Source organism: Sitophilus oryzae, unplaced genomic scaffold (genome assembly GCF_002938485.1).
Source record: "Sitophilus oryzae breed Bouriz unplaced genomic scaffold, Soryzae_2.0 scaffold_1109_pilon_pilon, whole genome shotgun sequence".
NCBI lineage: Eukaryota > Metazoa > Arthropoda > Insecta > Coleoptera > Curculionidae > Sitophilus > Sitophilus oryzae.
In genome coordinates, this window is record NW_022145737.1 from 414381 (window position 1) to 428794 (window position 14414).

At 30.5% G+C, this 14414-nt stretch overlaps 5 protein-coding genes across 8 annotated transcripts in view; 3 read left to right on the forward strand and 2 right to left on the reverse strand.

Annotated features, from left to right (window-relative positions):
- LOC115881187 overlaps positions 1-4786 on the forward strand; it is a 52851-nt gene extending 48065 nt beyond the window's left edge. For 3 of the 4 annotated variants that reach the window (XM_030898601.1, XM_030898595.1, XM_030898605.1), the window contains 4 exons: positions 812-1072; positions 1203-1400; positions 2232-2343; positions 3731-4786. In XM_030898601.1, coding sequence (XP_030754461.1) covers positions 812-1072; positions 1203-1400; positions 2232-2343; positions 3731-4094 — 935 coding nt within the window. In that variant the 3' untranslated portion in view covers positions 4095-4786. The remainder of the gene's footprint in view (positions 1-811; positions 1073-1202; positions 1401-2231; positions 2344-3730) is intronic. The other variant, XM_030898609.1, reaches the window with a different exon arrangement.
- Positions 4787-5814: 1028 nt separating this feature from the next.
- On the reverse strand, positions 5815-8993 carry LOC115881219 (alpha-ketoglutarate-dependent dioxygenase alkB homolog 7, mitochondrial). The gene is made up of 5 exons (XM_030898639.1): positions 8778-8993; positions 8577-8695; positions 8310-8494; positions 8079-8252; positions 5815-6082 (listed from the first exon to the last, which is right to left on the reverse strand). Exons 2-5 carry the CDS (start codon positions 8671-8673, stop codon positions 5822-5824), a joined length of 717 nt encoding a protein of 238 aa, XP_030754499.1. The 5' UTR covers positions 8674-8695; positions 8778-8993; the 3' UTR covers positions 5815-5821.
- LOC115881202 (ribosome biogenesis protein NOP53) lies at positions 6241-8052 on the forward strand. Its single transcript, XM_030898614.1, has 5 exons — positions 6241-6870; positions 6924-7092; positions 7150-7323; positions 7386-7838; positions 7893-8052. The coding sequence occupies exons 1-5, from the start codon at positions 6369-6371 to the stop codon at positions 8041-8043; spliced, it is 1449 nt and encodes a 482-aa protein (XP_030754474.1). The 5' UTR covers positions 6241-6368; the 3' UTR covers positions 8044-8052.
- Positions 8994-9009: 16 nt separating the features above from the next.
- On the forward strand, positions 9010-10126 carry LOC115881229 (ATP synthase subunit C lysine N-methyltransferase). The gene is made up of 4 exons (XM_030898648.1): positions 9010-9226; positions 9283-9465; positions 9536-9720; positions 9780-10126. Exons 1-4 carry the CDS (start codon positions 9109-9111, stop codon positions 9927-9929), a joined length of 636 nt encoding a protein of 211 aa, XP_030754508.1. The 5' UTR covers positions 9010-9108; the 3' UTR covers positions 9930-10126.
- LOC115881210 (zinc finger matrin-type protein 3-like) lies at positions 9930-14346 on the reverse strand. The gene is made up of 9 exons (XM_030898626.1): positions 14044-14346; positions 13768-13980; positions 13556-13711; positions 13255-13493; positions 13090-13193; positions 12966-13037; positions 12710-12907; positions 12563-12642; positions 9930-10311 (listed from the first exon to the last, which is right to left on the reverse strand). The coding sequence occupies exons 1-9, from the start codon at positions 14087-14089 to the stop codon at positions 10130-10132; spliced, it is 1290 nt and encodes a 429-aa protein (XP_030754486.1). The 5' UTR covers positions 14090-14346; the 3' UTR covers positions 9930-10129.
- Positions 14347-14414: the final 68 nt, after the last annotated feature.

Sequence of the window (14414 nt, forward strand, 5' to 3'; positions counted from 1 at the left end):
AAACAAAAAATGTAATATACGAAATACCCTGTGAATGCGATAAATTTTACATTGGTGAAACATCTAGACCCTTAAATGTTAGAATTAAAGAACATAAAGATTATTTTAGAAAGGGAGATTTTCACAAATCTAAGATTTGTCAGCATTCATGGGACACAGGGCACAGAATAAATTTTAATAACGCCAAAATTATAATGAAAGAAGCGATAGCCTCTAAAAGAAAAATAAAAGAGGCTTTTTTAATTCAATCTAATAAAAATAAATGTATTGCTCATGCATCTGTAGATTGTTAGTAATGTATGGCAATCGCTTCTTTGATTTTAAAGAACATTACATAAATAAACATAACATACGTAAAATTTAAAAATAATCATACAGAAAGTTTGAGCTTTTTGGTTTTACCTTATTAAGTAATTATCAGGTAGTAATTGTTAATTTTGAAGTTTAACTTAATATAATGTCATTTTAACAGAACGTCAACGTTTTCTTGTAGACGTATCTGTTTTAAAAAGTAAAGTGTTCTCCAATAGTTCAATTTAAATATTTTAAATAGTTTTTTTCTTGATTCTTTATATTTTTTTGCTTCCAACGACGGAAAGAGAAAACTTTCCGAAACGTTAACCATTTTTTTCTTTGTTAGGCAAATTTTTATTACTGTAAACACTTCTGACAAAACTTCTGACAAGCAGCGTCCGTTTAGGTTTAACGTAGAAGTGTTTACAAAAAATAACTATTTTATTTTGTAGATTTTTCTTGCAGTGCAGTGGCGAAAAACCCGTAAGGATTTTTTGGATATAATCTGTTGTTCTAGGTGAACCCCCACAAAATCAAGACCAAGACCTTTGGAGAGAGGAGGAAGTAATGAATCTTTACTTCGATTTCGACTATAATTCAGACAACAAGAACAGCAACATAGCTACAGCGACTCTAAGATTGTACCGTCTTCCCCAAAATGGTACTAACAACTTCAGTTCAAAGAAAGATGATTGTGACAATCTGGACAGTGTGGAAGAGGACAAGTTGTTACGTGTTTCGGTCTATTGGTACACCAAATATCAGAAAAAACGGAGAGGTAAGTTATTCTCAAAGATAAATAATTAATAACATTCTATTCCTGTTTGTAGAGTGTAGAATGAGTAAGAGTAGTCTGTTCTAATTTTTAATATTTCAGTATTTTTAACTTGTATATATTTTCGTTTCAGTTAAGAAGAGGCTGTCCGACAGCAAAGTGGTTTCAGAGACATCCCGTTGGGTGGAACTAAGCGTGAAACCTGCTACAAAAGCCTGGAACAAAGCGGGAGGCAGGAACCTGGGATTGGGCATCAGCGTGGAGGACCAGGAAGGGAAGAGCTTGAGAGCGGACAGATACTTCAAAGGAGCATCTTGCACGGTTGGAGTTTGTGAGTGTGCTTATTAACAAAACTAATATTTGCGTTATCATAGAAATCTTGGGTAAATTCGTTTCGGAAATCGTCAATAAACACCACTGTAGAATTGTTGTGATATGTTATTTATCAATAAACACAAATTTGTAAAGCTTTTAATACATACAGTGTTACAAATAAATATACATTTAATTTACACAAGGTTTCTATTATTTGCTTTGGAAAAACAATTTTTTGTTAAAAATATAAAATTGTACAAAATATTTAAATTGAAATAATACTATTTTCAAGATAATATCGTCGTTTTTTCCAATGCATAAAATAACACGTAGTACTTACTAAACTGAAACACAGTGGAACTTCGCCATACCTCGAACCTCAAGCAAGAGAAAATTCGAATTACCGAAGAAAAATACGCTAAATTAATGCTGTATTCGAAAAAAAACACTCACAAAATAATATAGTATAATACAGTTTTTTTTTTTCCAATTAAAGAAGTTCGAGATATAGAAGTTTCACTGTATATACTGCTTTTCTATCAAATTTTCCTGCAATAGCATGATTGTCGTTGAAAAAGAATGTTTGCTGCATGAAGAGCATGCAGTTGGTAAAATTAATCAGTGACATTTTTGTCCCTCTAGTATTCTTAACAAAAAAAAGTGTTGATACGTTTAAATACATTTAAGCATTTTTTGATAAAATACTAAATTTTTAAAGAAATATTTTTCTCGATCAGAATAAAATAGGAACTATTTCGTTATTTCTTTTAGAACCAATTTATACTTTTCATAGATTTTAAGGATAACGTCAACTTTTGGCTGATGTTTTGTTTATTTTCTATTACAGCTACCCCTAAACCAATCCCAACCATCGTACGCGACGCCTCACATCTACAAGCAGACGAACTTGACAGAATTCATAGCCTACTTGGAAAAAATTCAACATCAACCGTTTATAGGTAAAATCATACCATCCTGGACACGTCATCGCGTCATTTGCGTGGTCTGTATTTTAACCTTTGAATAAGAAGACTAAGGAAGGAGCATAATGCTATCCATGTATTCATGCATGGTGGGCGGAAAAGCCACCATAAAAGCTCTCTAGGGTGGGGATCCTTGACAGTTCTGTTTGACGATTCATTTGACACATTTGAATTTGATTTGAAATTTTGTGGATTTGTCAGTCTTTACGGAGCTTATTTTATGTTATTTATTATTTATTCTACTACTGATAGGTGTATAAAGGTAGTAAATCTAGATAGAAATTGTGGCAGAACTTAAATTAACAGTGACACTATCGCGATTTATCGAAAAAGACTCTAAAATAGTTGGTTGTGTAGCGTGCGGTAGATCTCGGCAAAAATTGGGTGAAATAATGGAACAACTTTTCGCTAGTAAGTGACTATATAATATACATACGTGTAGTAAACCGATCATTTATGAAATTCACTTAAATTAACTAAATTATATATTTTTCTTACATTTTAGCTTTTATTTATTACTTGTCAAAGATTAGATGTCAAAGAATTTAGATACGTTAATTTGACTTACCTGCTTCAGTAGCGTATCGGATGTTTGTGTTAATAAATACTTATTATAACTTATCTATTTTTATTAGAATTATATATTTTTATAACAATTTTAATAACTACCAACATTTATTCACAACGTAAAATAAAACAACAAATTATTGAGTCTACCCCACGTCTAACCTACATCATAGTTTTACATTTTTTAAATAAAATTAGAACGACACTGATAAACCGGAATTTAAGTCGGCCATATTTGAGGCCCATCGCGGTGTACCTAAGATTTTTGATATGCTCCTTCCTTAATCTTCTTATTCAAAGATTTTAACGCATGCGACAGAGATAAATATAAATGACCGGTTGACCGACAGAGAGACAAAATAAAAAGCAGCGCACAGTATTGACGGTTTTTACCTCTTTAGGAAAATGTCTGTAGCAAAAATAAATTATTTTAAAAACTTTTATGTATACTACTGAAATGAAAACATTATATCTAAGTTAAATATAATCTGTTACAGAGCTGTAGTAAAATGAGTAACTAATTGTGAAAAATAAAGTTCCATCCCTAGATGCAACATTTTTCGTAAACGCCTACTTGTGCGGTTTCAAATTTTGATGCAAAAATCTGGTAATACCGCATAAAAGAAATGTATCAACCAAACTTTGACCTCTTTTTAATACATTTGATTTTACATTAAGCTGTCTACATCACTGTCTTACACGTTAAAATCCAAACCATGCAAGATCCACATAGGTTATGAGATTGACAGGTTAATAATAAAGAAACCAAACATTATTATTTTTTTCCTTGTTTTAGTGATGTACTCCTGCTCCCAACCGTAGACATATGCTACCTCGAATTTCCCGAAAACACAGACATTTCCCACTACAACAGCGCCCGTATAAACGCCTGCAATTTACGTAAAATCCACGAAGAAAACCAACGTCTCGCCGAAAGGGAGCGCGTAGAACGCTTGGCAACGCTGCAATTCCCCGCGTCCAGGCACATCCGCCACCAGCGACAACATCGCCAGACCAACAAAAATACCGGGGGGAATAAAAATACCGAAATACCGTCGGATTTCGAGAGTAATTTCAGGAATAGTTTGAGTAATAAGCAAATAATTTTCACTAGGGAGGAGTTAGAGAATCTTCAGAGGAATAGAGACATAAGTCGATAAAACAAAGAAGAAATACTTACTTAAGTAGTTTTAATTTTTGGACACAGATAGATATAAAATCGGTAACAGAACAATATTTTTGATCAAATCAAACCACACAACCATACAAAGACTTTAACCTTGCATCAAAAAATATTATAATACAATTTATAACATTGATGTTCAGCGCTATATACCTACACCAAGGATTAAATACAATAATACCTAAACGACAATAAACTATAAACAAAATAAAATATTATTAAATCTGTACCTATCTGTGTTCAATAGTATTGGAATATCTCTCTATTAGACAAATGAAGACTGTTTTAGAAATAGAGTATAATGTATAAGAAAGTAAATATATAGTTAAAAATAAGCGTCATTCTAAGAAAAAATATTAAATTATTTCCCTTTATTTAATGGTCAACTAATTCACAAATAGTTGCCTAAACCTAGGTGCATTCATATTAACATTAGTTGTATACAGGTTGTCCAAAATTCTGGACAATCAATAATTTCGGACACCCCGTAAATTCTGCTTAAAATAAATAATTTTTGAATGTACAGCTGGTATCAAAATTTTTATTATTTAGAATATGTGGTGTGTTTGATGAGTTGATGAATGTCTGTCACAAATTATTTTATTTTTTAGTTATATTGCTGTTATAGTACCGTACGATCGAGAAAAAAAAACGACGTCAGAGACGGCCGGGGAATGACAATCGATGGTAATTTTGGCGAGGTCAGTCTTTAGAAGTTATTTAATAAAAATCGACATTAAAAAACATTTTAAATTATTTTTATCCAAAATAAAAATAAAAAATCGTTAAAATTACCATCGATTGTCATACCCCGGCCGTCTCCGACGCCGTTTTTTTTCGATCATATGGTAATAGTATTCATAACATTTATGAACAAAATTTTTCTTCTCTTTTGTATATAATATATTAATGAACAATGCATCAACTTTACTGATAAGTATTAAAAAGTGAATGGGAATTTTTTAGTATAAATATGTATTTAATTTATATAATATACATTAAGTGCTACGTTAGAATATAGTATTACCTAGATACCCATAGTACTGAGTGTGTTTATATTTTTATTGCACCAAAAATCTAGTTCGTTTTTATTTATTTATTATCATCCATATTAGTTCCTAAATATATAGTTATTGGATCAATGTACTTATTTAGAAAGAGCAAACATAGAGAAGCTTGCTTTTTTTAACTTGCAAACAAGAATTTTAATTTTATAGATAAATAAGTAACTTAAAGTCTAGATTTTTTAATGTTGTAAAAAGTGTATTATACTGATGTATAATCTAAAATAAATGTTATAAAATTTTTCTGTTTTTTTTTTGTTAAATATTACCACGTATTTTTAGAATATATTTTCTTTTTTAGGTGGACTGCAAATACCAGCCCAGAAGGGAAGATATTATCTAAAAATTTTGTACAATATTTGGTACATTTTTAATATGAAAGAATTATGCTAAAACTGTGTAGTCCAAACAAAGTTTGGGAGACCTAGAAAATGTTATCTTTTTATGAAGACGAGAACTCAAAAAGATTAGAAGTTATTAGCTACTGTTAATACTTTTTGATCTCCCCTGTAGACATGGCATAAGAAAACTTTTAGATGCGCACGCTATATCTCTGGTATTTCTAGAAGTTTCTTTATAATTAAAATTTATTGTTATTTATAAAGTTTCTATCAAGAAAAAAACATGCAATAATAATTTTCTAATTTTTATATTTGGGATCGGGTTCATTTCTACATATCACACTTATACGCCTATCTTTCTCTATTTTCTGGTTTTTAAAAATACTGCTTTCGTTACTCAAAATCTCGTGCGTATACTCGAATCTAGCTACTCCCTTCATAACATACAAGGATCTTCGTTTTAAAAGTATATCTACATATAAATCCTTATTTTTCTCGTGAACTAGTCGCATAACTGAATCAGTAAGCAGGCTCAATCCAGCAATAGTATCTCCGCAAAACTAAAATAAGAAATTTAGTAATCAAAAATTTACAGCTAACGCGAAATAACAGTGTAAAATTTAAAATTAGCAAGTCTACAACCCTGGATCATATATAATTTTTAGAGTTTCATTCAGTGGCAACCCAATATCTAAATCTGTGGCAGCAGCAACCTGAACTGTCAACAGTGTCAACTGTCAACATTTTAGGTTATGTATTGAATATTGCATGTTTTAGACTTTTTCTTTTAAACTCTATGACTGTTTCCATTAATTAGTGTGATATTCGGTGCTTTTAGTAATAAAAATGGCAATTTCTGGCACTAAACGAAAGCGTGTTTCGAAAAAATCCAAACTATCGTGGAGAAAACACACCAAAGTGAAAGATATCGAGACTTTTCTTGATGACCAACGCGAAGAAGAACGCTTGGGAGCCCCTCTTGAAGTACTCACAAACGAACAACTGTTTGTTCTCGACACCAAACCACAAACCGAGTTATTAACTTTGAGAGAGAAACGTAGACTTCGAGCTACAAGACCGCTAAAGGGCTTTGCAGCGTTACAACCACATACTGGCGTTCCTGATCCGATTAAAAAAAGAAATCGCGTAAAAACTAAAGAAGAGAGACAAAAGAAACTCATAAAGAAAGAGGATAAAAATCGGAAGGCTAAAGAAATTGATGCTGTTTCACAAAGAAGGTTGAGTGAGATCAGACGTGAAAATGAAAGAAATAAACGTGGGAACTTTAGCTTAGATCTATGGGGTGACACAATATCCCTTTCTAGCGAATCTACTATACAAAAGAAAGGTAAGTTATCAAGGAAGTGTTGCAAAAATACTAATTTCTTTAATAACCAATAGCGAAAGAGGCTCCAAAAGATTTACATAAAAAAAGAAGCGTTTTACCAGCAGTAGAGCTCCCCCATCCCGGCATGTCTTACAATCCTTCGTTCAAAGACCACCAAGAACTACTACAAATCATTGTACAGGAAGAATCAAAAGTTATAAAGAAGGAAAAACATCTTGCTAGGTGAATTAACCTCAAAATTGCAAAAGAAATGTGATTAAGTTTTTTTTGTAATTTTAGAGTTACAAAGGATATTTTTCGAAAAGTATCACAAGACAAGCAACAAAAAGAATGGATGAGTGAAATGTCACAAGGATTAGACTTGAATCAAAATATGAAATCAAAAAGTACCATAAAAAAGGAAGAGAATTATGATAGGAAAGCTATAAAACAGGAAAAACATTCAGCAAGAAGGTTATTTTTTCTTAAAAATTGTAAAAGAAAGCATGAATAATTATATTTTTTTGTAATTTTAGAGTCACAAAAGATGCACAACACAATGAATGGCTTACCGAAACTGCACAAGGATTAAACATAAATGAAAAAATAAAAGAGGAAGAAAATGAAGATGATTTGGATAGAATTAGCATTAACCCTCCAACAAAAAACAAAAAGAAAACCCTACAACAACGCAGGAAACAAAGGGAACAACTGGAGTTAGAAAAACAAAGAGCATCTCTGAAAAGAGAGAAGAAGAAAATTGGAGACATTCACAAAATTAAGGTTCTCAAACAGAATCTCGAAAAAATCGAGAACAAACAGAAAAAACTAAGGGAGTTACGTAAAGTAAGGTTAGATAAAAAGAAACTGGAACCAAAAGTATTGAGTTCCAGCAAAATAGACGATCCGGGATTTGATTTCCAGATGGGTGAAAAAATATCAGGAAATCTAAGATCTTTGCAAAAAGAAGGGAATATATTAAGTGACAGGTAAGGTATTTTTATATTTTTTTAGCTGTAATAATTTTTTTAATTATTTTGTAGGTTTGTGAGCCTTCAAAAACGAAATATCCTGGAACCATCCAAAAGAGCACACAGAAAAAGACCCAAAATAAAGAAATATGTTAAGCCTGGTCATAAAGACGATTGGGAAGTGACAATTGCACGAGAAAATAAACTTTTATCTAAGAAATAAAAAAAATTAGCAACAAATTTATGTGTTTTACTTACTCTAACAGCATCTATGTGTGGTTTAATCCAGCCCTTTTTATCTAAATCGAGTATATGAACGAATTTTAATGGTGCTATGTTGGAGGGAAATGCAATTTTTCGTACCCTATCTAAAATAACAGTGTTTTCTTCGTTCCATTTTAAGCGTTCGGTTTCTCTATACCCATGTATAGCCTTAAAATTTTAACCAAAATGTGATTTAGTATAAAAAAAATTAGAGATGTATTTTACATTATCCCAGTGATCAAATTCGTAGCGTAATTTTTTCATGTGAGGTTCTAATTCATTCATAAGACTTGTTTCTTCATTAGGGTTTAAAAAATCGGGATAAACTGTCATGCTAGTGACTATATCCTCTATGTCTGATTTGTTTTCGTAATTTTTACTAAAGGAAAATGATGAAGGTACATCAGTAGCTAGAAAAGTATATTTTCCAATGAGTTAAACATATTTTCTCATATCCTGTATAAGTCAGGGTAATTTATACTAGTTTTATACCTTTGTTGATTGCTTCATGACATACAGAACTGACTCCAAAAGACTGTATTTTTATTTTAGGGACAATTCTACACAATAGCTGAACTGTAAATACCATATCCTAGGTTCAAAAATAAAATCTACAAAATAAAGAGCAACAGATGCAAAAATAGCTGTACACATGACATTTTTCTATGATAAAATAAAGTATGATAAGCTCACCTATCTAAAGACAATCTACTACTATAAATATCTACTGAAAATATTAATATTTCTCTTTTCTTTTTCACATTAAGTTAAGTCAATGATTAAGAATAATTTAACTTATTATTATCACACTGTGTACTGTACTTTTAATCCAATTATCAGTGAAAAAATCAAATTTTTCTCTCAACAAAAGAAAAATAAACTGTGACATGAAATCAGCTATTGCCTGTCAAATCTCAGATATTATGTTGTCAACAGTTGTCAATTATGTAATTATCAACCAAAATATGGGGTATAATTTGAATGAAAAACAATTACATTCATAATTGAGTTTTTAATTAGAAAAATGAGTTTTTCTTCAAAACAATACGAAGATAGTGACCTGTTAAACTTTCAATCGTCTAGCAACAAACAAAAACCATTCGGTTTATCATTGACTGGCAAAATATTAGTGGGAATCACAGGTAAAATCACTTACTTTACCTTGTCTCTTTATTACAATACCTTCGATATATTTTAGGAGGAGTAGCCCTAGGTTTAACGGTAATCTGTGCCCCATTTGTAAGTCCGGCTTTGAGGAAATACTGTTTACCGTACATACCAGCCACCAATGAGCAAGTATCGAATATTTTCAAGGCCCTAAAAGGCTTCAGTAAGGGTTCTTTGCTGGATTTAGGCTCAGGGGACGGTCGTATTGTTATAGGTACATTGTTAAGTCATTTATTATTATTACATTCAATTTTACATAGATTACTTAGAGGTTTTCTTTTTAGAGGCAGCTAAAAAGGGCTTTGAAGCTCACGGTGTAGAATTAAACCCTTGGCTAGTGTTATATTCCAAAATAAAAGCATTTAAAAGTGGATTGAGTTCGAAGAATTCAAAATTTATTAAAGCAGATCTATGGAAATATAATATTTCTAACTATGATGTTATAGTTATTTTTGGAGTGGATCAAATGGTTGTATCATCTGTATTTAAGTGTCTCGAATATTTTAATATTATTTTTTGGAATTTTAGATGAAAGACTTAGAGAAAAAATTCAACGATGAGTGTAAACCTACTTGCAATATTTTAGCATGTAGATTTCCTTTACCGAACATGACACCGATAAAAACCGTAGGTTGTGGTATAGATACAGTGTGGCTATATCAAATAAAACCCAGTTGAAACAGTTGAACCGTACTTTTTATTGAAATTTTTCGTGTATCTTATACATCTGCGTGAATTTTTCAATGTAATAAATTGTAAGTCATTGTAAGTCAAATTAAAAATATACCTAACAAATCATAATAAAATTCCAAGGAAAAAGGATTTAAAACAAAATAAACTTTGAACAATATATAGAAAACTACCCATTAATAATATAATTAATTGTTGTTTCTTTTCTGTGATGCTTTCTTCATGTGATTCTTACTGGTCCAGTGCTGCAAAAATTGTCCCTCTGAGTTCGAAGTGCTGTTACAGCTTGGGCAATAATAATCGCCAGATGGCGTTCTATACACTGACAGGTTCAAGTCTTTTTCTGTCAGCACTTCTACAGTAGGTGTAACTAAAAATATAATATATTATATGCACAGTGTTTGCACACTATAGATATCTCATGAAACCAAATACAGTGTCCTGCAACTGTAGCTCCTTTAGTTATTTGTTAAATTATTTTATTAATTTATTTTGAAAAATTATATTATATTTTAGAAAGTTTGGCATGGAATTTTGTACACCCTGTATGGGTTTAAGATTACGATATTTGTAATATAGTAAGTACAGTCCAACTATAGTATGTACCTAGCATATAATTTTAAGTGCATACCTACTTTAGGTATGCACTTAAAATTCTTAAGTTTCTGTACACAGGGTTGTTCACCACATACGACAAGGAGTATTGTAGCTAAACGATTAGATTTTTACAAATTATAAGTTTTGAGTTCGTTGAAGGTCTATTAGAGCTACAATTTAAAAATATTTTTACAAGATACAGAATGTCCCAAATAAGAAAAAATATTATAGTTGTATTTTTTTAAATGGAACACCCTGTATATTATTCTATTTTTGGATTCTACGATTGAAATAATGGTAAATTTGATTAAGGTTTATCACACTTAAACCTTACCGTTTTTGAAATATTTTCAATTTTATGAAATTGCAGTAAAAATTTTAAGGCTTTATTTCTCCCAGGGTATCAAAGTTTTTAATACTAAGTATTTACTGAAGATTATTTATTGATCAGATATTGTGTTGCAATAATAAAAATTTTACTACCTTATACAGAGTGTCCAAAAATTTATATTAAATAATTACTAGCTTTAAACGGCAATAACTTGTTTAATTTAAATGGAACACCTTATATATTTTACGTGAATCAGATGCACAATGTAATTGTCTTTCAAATTGTATTATACCATTTTTTACCCATCTCTTGAAGTTTTCGTAGAAAATGCATTTTCTTATAATTTAGACCTCATTTATCACTATACCCATGGAATATTGACATTTCAGATTTTTTTATAGCACCATAATATGTACAAATTGTACAGATGGTAAATATTGCAAGCCCATTGGCATACAAAAAAAACTATTTAAATCTTTGTAAAAGTGTGTACCAATTAAATATACCACCATTATTTCCTACCAAAAATTAGTTAATTACATACTTTTAAATTGTTTTAATTGATAAAATATTCTAAATAAATGTGGATTTGGCTCAGAAATCAATATAATAATAAGATATAAAAATGAATGTCTCTGTTTTTATAAATAAGCATTCGTCAATAAATGAAATAAAATTTATAAGGTGTTACTTTTTACCACACTGTCTAATACACACACAAAATTTAGTTTTTTAGTATTTGGAGCAATTATTACTACAACCCTTGATTAATATATAAACAAGGATACAACGTAAACAGTCAATTAATGTAGTTTGAATACTGGCATCATATTAATTGGCCCTCTTTAACAAATAATATTTAAACAGTTTTTTTTTATTTTTTAATTAAATAAGCGAACGATATCAACAATATTAGTATCTGTACCCTTTGAAAATTTGTTACATTTTTAAAAATAAGCTAAAATATCAATGTTCCATGGGTATAGTGATAAATGAGGTCTAAATTATAAGAAAATGCATTTTCTATGAAAACTTGAAGAGATGGGTAAAAATGGAACAATACAATTTGATAGACAATTACATTGTGCATCTGATTGACGTATAATATATAGAGTGTTCCGTTTAAATTAAACAAATTATTGCCGTTTAAAGCTAGTAATTACTTAATATAAATTTTTGGACACTCTGTATAAGGTAGTAAAATTTTTATTATTGCAACACAATATCTGATCAATAAATAATCTTCAGTAAATATTTAGTATTAAAAACTTTGATACCCTTGGAGAAATAAAGCCTTAATTTTTACTGCAATTTTATAAAATTGAAAATATTTCAAAAACCGTAAGGTTTAAGTGTGATAAACCTTAATCAAATTTACCTTTATTTCAATCGTAGAATCCAAAAATAGAATAATATACAGGGTGTTCCATTTAAAAAAATACAACTATAATATTTTTTACTTATTTGGGACACTCTGTATCTTGTAAAAATATTTTTAAATTGTAGCTCTAATAGACCTTCAACGAACCCAAAACTTACAATTTGTAAAAATCTAATCGTTTAGCTACAATACTCCGTGTCGTATGTGGTGATTTTTAAAAAATAATTAAAATAAAATAATTGTAGATAAAATCCTTTTCATATACAAGGATAAAATTAAAAAATAACAAACATAAAATTGTATGAGCCTTACCAATAGCTTCAATGATTTCCCTCTGCTCACTGTAATTAGTCATTCCCAATTGTTTCAATTTTTTCAAGTGTTTTTGTCCCCTAAAATAAAAATATGAATAATTATTTAAAAATATTATCATTTCACTCAGTATTTTTTATATAGTACCTATAATGATTATCTAACTGATCCTGACAGGTTGTATTAATGTTGCAAACGTCACAATGAAACGCTGTAGGTATTGCTTCTTTTTTGCTGGAACTTGGTACTTCTCTTGGAGCACTGGTTTTTGGTACTGTCGCTTTAAAAGCTGCCCCAAAGTTATCTTCTCCATTCTCAAAATTATACAACTTTGATTTTGTAGGACTACAATATTTAATTAGTATAATTACTTAAAAACCACAATTAGCTAATTCAATCTTACTTGGTTCTCACCCATTTGCCCGTAGCATCGTAGTAACCCTGTCCAGCAGGTGCTTTATACCCTAAAAGAGCCCTAAAAAAAATTAACACAGTTATTACAAGCTTAAAAATACCCTGCCACTTACTTTTGGTGATTTTTGCCCATATAATGTGACTCAGCATGAAGTCTCCCAGTTAACTGCAAGTCACATACATCACAGTGAAACCAGGCTGGATTTTTATCAGCTCCCTTGCAAGAAAAACCTTTTATTTAATAAAAAAATTATTTTTACCATCTGCAACCTCATTACCTCACTTTGTTTTTCGTTAGATACCCTTGCTCTTTTATGTAAAGGCTCACCAGATTTTTCTGAATACTCTATTAACCATTTGCGGATTTTTTTCTCATGATTCTTCGACTTATAATGCATCTTCGCAGACTGGTTGCTAGATAACTGAGCGGTGCATAGCTTACAGAATAACGGTTGAAATAGAAGCTTGAGATCTTTGGGTAGGGATGAATCAGCTATGTCGGGAGCAGTACTTTCAACTAAGGATTAATATTATATCAGGTATGTTATCTAAGTTTTAAAAACTTTAAGTAGTACTCACAAATATTCTGTTTGTAGTTCTTCGGTTTTTCTTTGATATCTTTTAAGGCTTTGTAGATATTCTGTTTAATAGGATCTACTGTAGGAATTGAGTTTTCTGGTGGAGGCGGTGGAGGTGGCGGTGCAACATTAAATTTATATATTGGAGTGATATTTCCTAGGTAAAACAAGAAATTTGTAGTTTATTTAATAAAATTATAACATAACACTTACCTGGTGCTGGGTATTGAGAATAATACTGTGCATAATTGCCATAATAAGCTGCTGATGTACCCGGATCATAAGAGTAATTGTAATAGGAATTGGCTAATGGTGTTTGATGTGTTTGCGTTTGCATCATGTTATATGGTGTTGTTACATTCTTATCCGTTGATATTTCCTCCGATTTTCGTTTAGGTATATGAAACTGTCTCTTGAGTTCATTTTCTGTATAAAAAAATCATTCATATTAACCTAACATACCAAGTTGTGTTTGTAGTATAATATTACCTGCATAAAAACCATCGGACGTTGTATTTTGTAAAACTTTCTCCATTTCTGGAATTCTACAAAATTTTAAACATCCAAAAATTGTTTCTTTTTGAAGTCCAGAAAATTAGGAAAATGTCTGGCTGTCAGTGTCAATTAGTTCTGTTTTCTGTTATCTGTGGTCAGTGTCATTTAAATAAAATGTCAACATTGATATTTTAGGTCCCCCTAGTAGTAATGATTTGAACCAGATTTGAACTATCGATAGGTCACTTCAAAACAATATCAGTTAGTAGAGTGTGCCATTAATAGAGGACGCCTGGTGTCTAAAATCATTTTAGGACTTTTTCTTTTAAGATTTCTTTTATAAATGCAATCTTTTTCCTATTTGG

Bases quoted from the DNA above. Each gene is read 5' to 3' on its own strand.
- LOC115881229 (XM_030898648.1), top strand. From the start codon at position 9,109: ATGAGTTTTTCTTCAAAACAATACGAAGATAGTGACCTGTTAAACTTT. The intron at 9,466-9,535 runs GTACATTGTTAA...TTTTCTTTTTAG, and splicing joins GGACGGTCGTATTGTTATAG to AGGCAGCTAAAAAGGGCTTT. The intron at 9,721-9,779 runs GTTGTATCATCT...TTGGAATTTTAG, and splicing joins TTTTTGGAGTGGATCAAATG to ATGAAAGACTTAGAGAAAAA.
- LOC115881210 (XM_030898626.1), bottom strand. From the start codon at position 14,089: ATGGAGAAAGTTTTACAAAATACAACGTCCGATGGTTTTTATGCAG. The intron at 13,712-13,767 runs GTAAGTGTTATG...TGTTTTACCTAG, and splicing joins TTCTCAATACCCAGCACCAG to GAAATATCACTCCAATATAT. The intron at 10,312-12,562 runs GTAAGGCTCATA...TTATATTTTTAG, and splicing joins GGAAATCATTGAAGCTATTG to TTACACCTACTGTAGAAGTG.
- LOC115881202 (XM_030898614.1), top strand. From the start codon at position 6,369: ATGGCAATTTCTGGCACTAAACGAAAGCGTGTTTCGAAAAAATCCAAA. The intron at 7,093-7,149 runs GTGAATTAACCT...TTGTAATTTTAG, and splicing joins AAGGAAAAACATCTTGCTAG to AGTTACAAAGGATATTTTTC. The intron at 7,324-7,385 runs GTTATTTTTTCT...TTGTAATTTTAG, and splicing joins GAAAAACATTCAGCAAGAAG to AGTCACAAAAGATGCACAAC.
- LOC115881219 (XM_030898639.1), bottom strand. From the start codon at position 8,673: ATGGTATTTACAGTTCAGCTATTGTGTAGAATTGTCCCTAAAATAAAA. The intron at 8,495-8,576 runs GTATAAAACTAG...ATACTTTTCTAG, and splicing joins TCATGAAGCAATCAACAAAG to CTACTGATGTACCTTCATCA. The intron at 6,083-8,078 runs GTAAGTAAAACA...TTCTTATTTTAG, and splicing joins CACACATAGATGCTGTTAGA to TTTTGCGGAGATACTATTGC.